The following is a 2,175-nucleotide window of genomic DNA, read 5'->3' on the forward strand; positions in this document are numbered from 1 at the left end:
GGGACCATTTAAACCAAAATTTGTAAGTTCATTGGGTTACATTGACATTTTCCCTACGAAAAAATATAATGAAACAATAATATTAAAAGAAAAAATGCTTAAATTGTGATCATATTTACGAAAAATCATCATAATAAGTTGATGACCAATTTACAAGGTAAAAGCCCAATTTTTTAAACAATTGCAAGTTTTTTAAGCTTCATTGAAAAAAAAACATTATCGACTATGAGGCTAAATTGTAAGATTTTTTCTGAAAAATTCCTATTATATTTTCAAGTAATTATACATTTATTGATTTCAACAAATCGCATAAACAATGAATCCATAATAACAAAAAAAAATTAATAAAACTAACCTATATTAGGAAAATCTATGGGGTCATTAGACAGTATGAACTCTACCTATACAAATCATGAATCTCATTGAATCAATTAGACTCTAATTAGAAATATGATCGTTGATAAATCTAGTTTACATAACTGAACAAGCGTTAGGGTTTTCATCGCTGAACATTCCTGTATCTGGAACACGAGAGTCGTGAAGGTACATAGAAGGAGGTGGTGCAGGTCCGTTTAAATACTGTGTGGCATAACCATGGTTAACATAGCCCTCGTTACTATAACCATGGTTAACATAACCCTCGTTTATAAGACCATGGTTATAAGAAGTTGAAACCCCATAATCTTGATTGTAATAACTTTGATTATACGTTGGTATCGTGTATGTGTATGGGTTTTGACCATGATATTCAAGCTTGTTGACCACCTCTAAGCCTCTACTACCATCTTTGCCACCACCATCACCACCAACCGCCTTCCCTTCTTTTTTCTTCTCGCCACCACCTAAACTTTTTTCTTTTATTTTCTTATCACCCCCTTCATCTTTCTCCTTTTTGTCATTTTTCTTGTCATCACCTTTTTCATCTTTTTTAGGAAGGATAATATCGACATCTCTTTTTAATTTTTCTTTCAAGTATGGTGCAAGTTCTTTCACGTCCATTGTCCCTTTCACCATGATCAAATCTTTGCTGGCATCCGGTATTACCGATTCTACCCCTATTCACAATCAATGAAAAGAAATATTAATTCCAAATATTCTTGCATTTTATTTGAACTTGTACAAAAAGTACAATTCTGAATATAACTATAAATTGAACAATAACTGACCTTTGATCTTTGATATGGTTCGTTTAATTTTATGTGCGCATCCATCACAATGGAGTGGAATCTTCAACATCACCATGCTCGATTGAATCTGTAATAACCAGAAAAATAAAATTTAGTTAATTAAAAACCCATTAATCAAACTCTTAAACCCATGATAAACTGATTGATTAATCAATTTGCAATACCTCTTTAGGTTTTTTAGCATCTGTCTTCTTCTCATCGGATTTTTTCTCCGGCGACTTATCATCACCCTTCTTCTCGTCCTTTTTCGGCTGAGGAGAAATAATCTCCACCTTCTTCTTCGTCTTATGTTCCAATCGCTCCTTAACGCTCGTAGGGTCCACTTTCCCGGTTACAGTCAATTTGTCGCCGTCAATATCGACATTCACAGATTCAACACCTGCAATCACACCATGAGTAATCGAACAAACAGATAATACCCCTTACGAAATTGAGCGACTCAAATTTGATAAAATTTGTACCTTCAAAATGACGGATGGATTTTGTGACTTTCTTAGCGCAGCCGTCGCAATGCAAATCGAGTTTTAAGACGACGGTGGTGGAACCGGCGTCGGACTTCTTTGCGCCGCCTTCATCAACCGGCTTCGTCTTCCCGGCATCCTTTTTCTTATCATTCTTCTTAAAACTAAGCATGCCCATTTGGATCTACGGTTAATGTATGGATGTGTTGGGAATCCGATTTGAAGATAGAAAAATGGATGTAATGTTGGGAATTTATATATGGGGGTTAGTTGAATCATGAATATATGAAGTTTGACCGTCGTTGGGTGTCTATATTTGACGGGCGGGTTACTTCTTGACCCGATATATTGAATTTGACCAAATATTTGGACCAAATACTGAATTGTACGCCGGCTTTCTCTATTGGGTTGTGGATGGGTCAAAGTCAAAATTTGGATCATCAACTGTAATTCCACACATGGAAAATACAATTTGTCTTTGTTAATTTGACAATTAGTTCTGTTATGAAAGTTTAAAATGATGAAAA

The 2,175-nt window shown here is 34.9% G+C and overlaps 1 protein-coding gene across 1 annotated transcript; it reads right to left on the reverse strand.

The window, feature by feature from the left end:
- Positions 1–224: 224 nt before the first annotated feature.
- Positions 225–1,882, reverse strand: LOC111893044 (heavy metal-associated isoprenylated plant protein 6). The gene is made up of 4 exons (XM_023889115.3): positions 1,649–1,882; positions 1,352–1,566; positions 1,167–1,254; positions 225–1,055 (listed from the first exon to the last, which is right to left on the reverse strand). Exons 1-4 carry the CDS (start codon positions 1,824–1,826, stop codon positions 472–474), a joined length of 1,065 nt encoding a protein of 354 aa, XP_023744883.1. The 5' UTR covers positions 1,827–1,882; the 3' UTR covers positions 225–471.
- Positions 1,883–2,175: the final 293 nt, after the last annotated feature.

This window comes from Lactuca sativa, chromosome 1 (assembly GCF_002870075.4).
Source record: "Lactuca sativa cultivar Salinas chromosome 1, Lsat_Salinas_v11, whole genome shotgun sequence".
NCBI classification, from domain to species: Eukaryota; Viridiplantae; Streptophyta; class Magnoliopsida; order Asterales; family Asteraceae; genus Lactuca; species Lactuca sativa.

What these genes read in the sequence shown, in the direction of transcription:
- LOC111893044 (XM_023889115.3), bottom strand. Translation starts at nt 1,826, where the DNA reads ATGGGCATGCTTAGTTTTAAGAAGAATGATAAGAAAAAGGATGCCGGG. An exon ending in ATGCTAAAAAACCTAAAGAG is followed by an intron (nt 1,255 to 1,351) that starts GTATTGCAAATT and finishes TGGTTATTACAG; the next exon opens with ATTCAATCGAGCATGGTGAT. An exon ending in AACCATATCAAAGATCAAAG is followed by an intron (nt 1,056 to 1,166) that starts GTCAGTTATTGT and finishes GATTGTGAATAG; the next exon opens with GGGTAGAATCGGTAATACCG.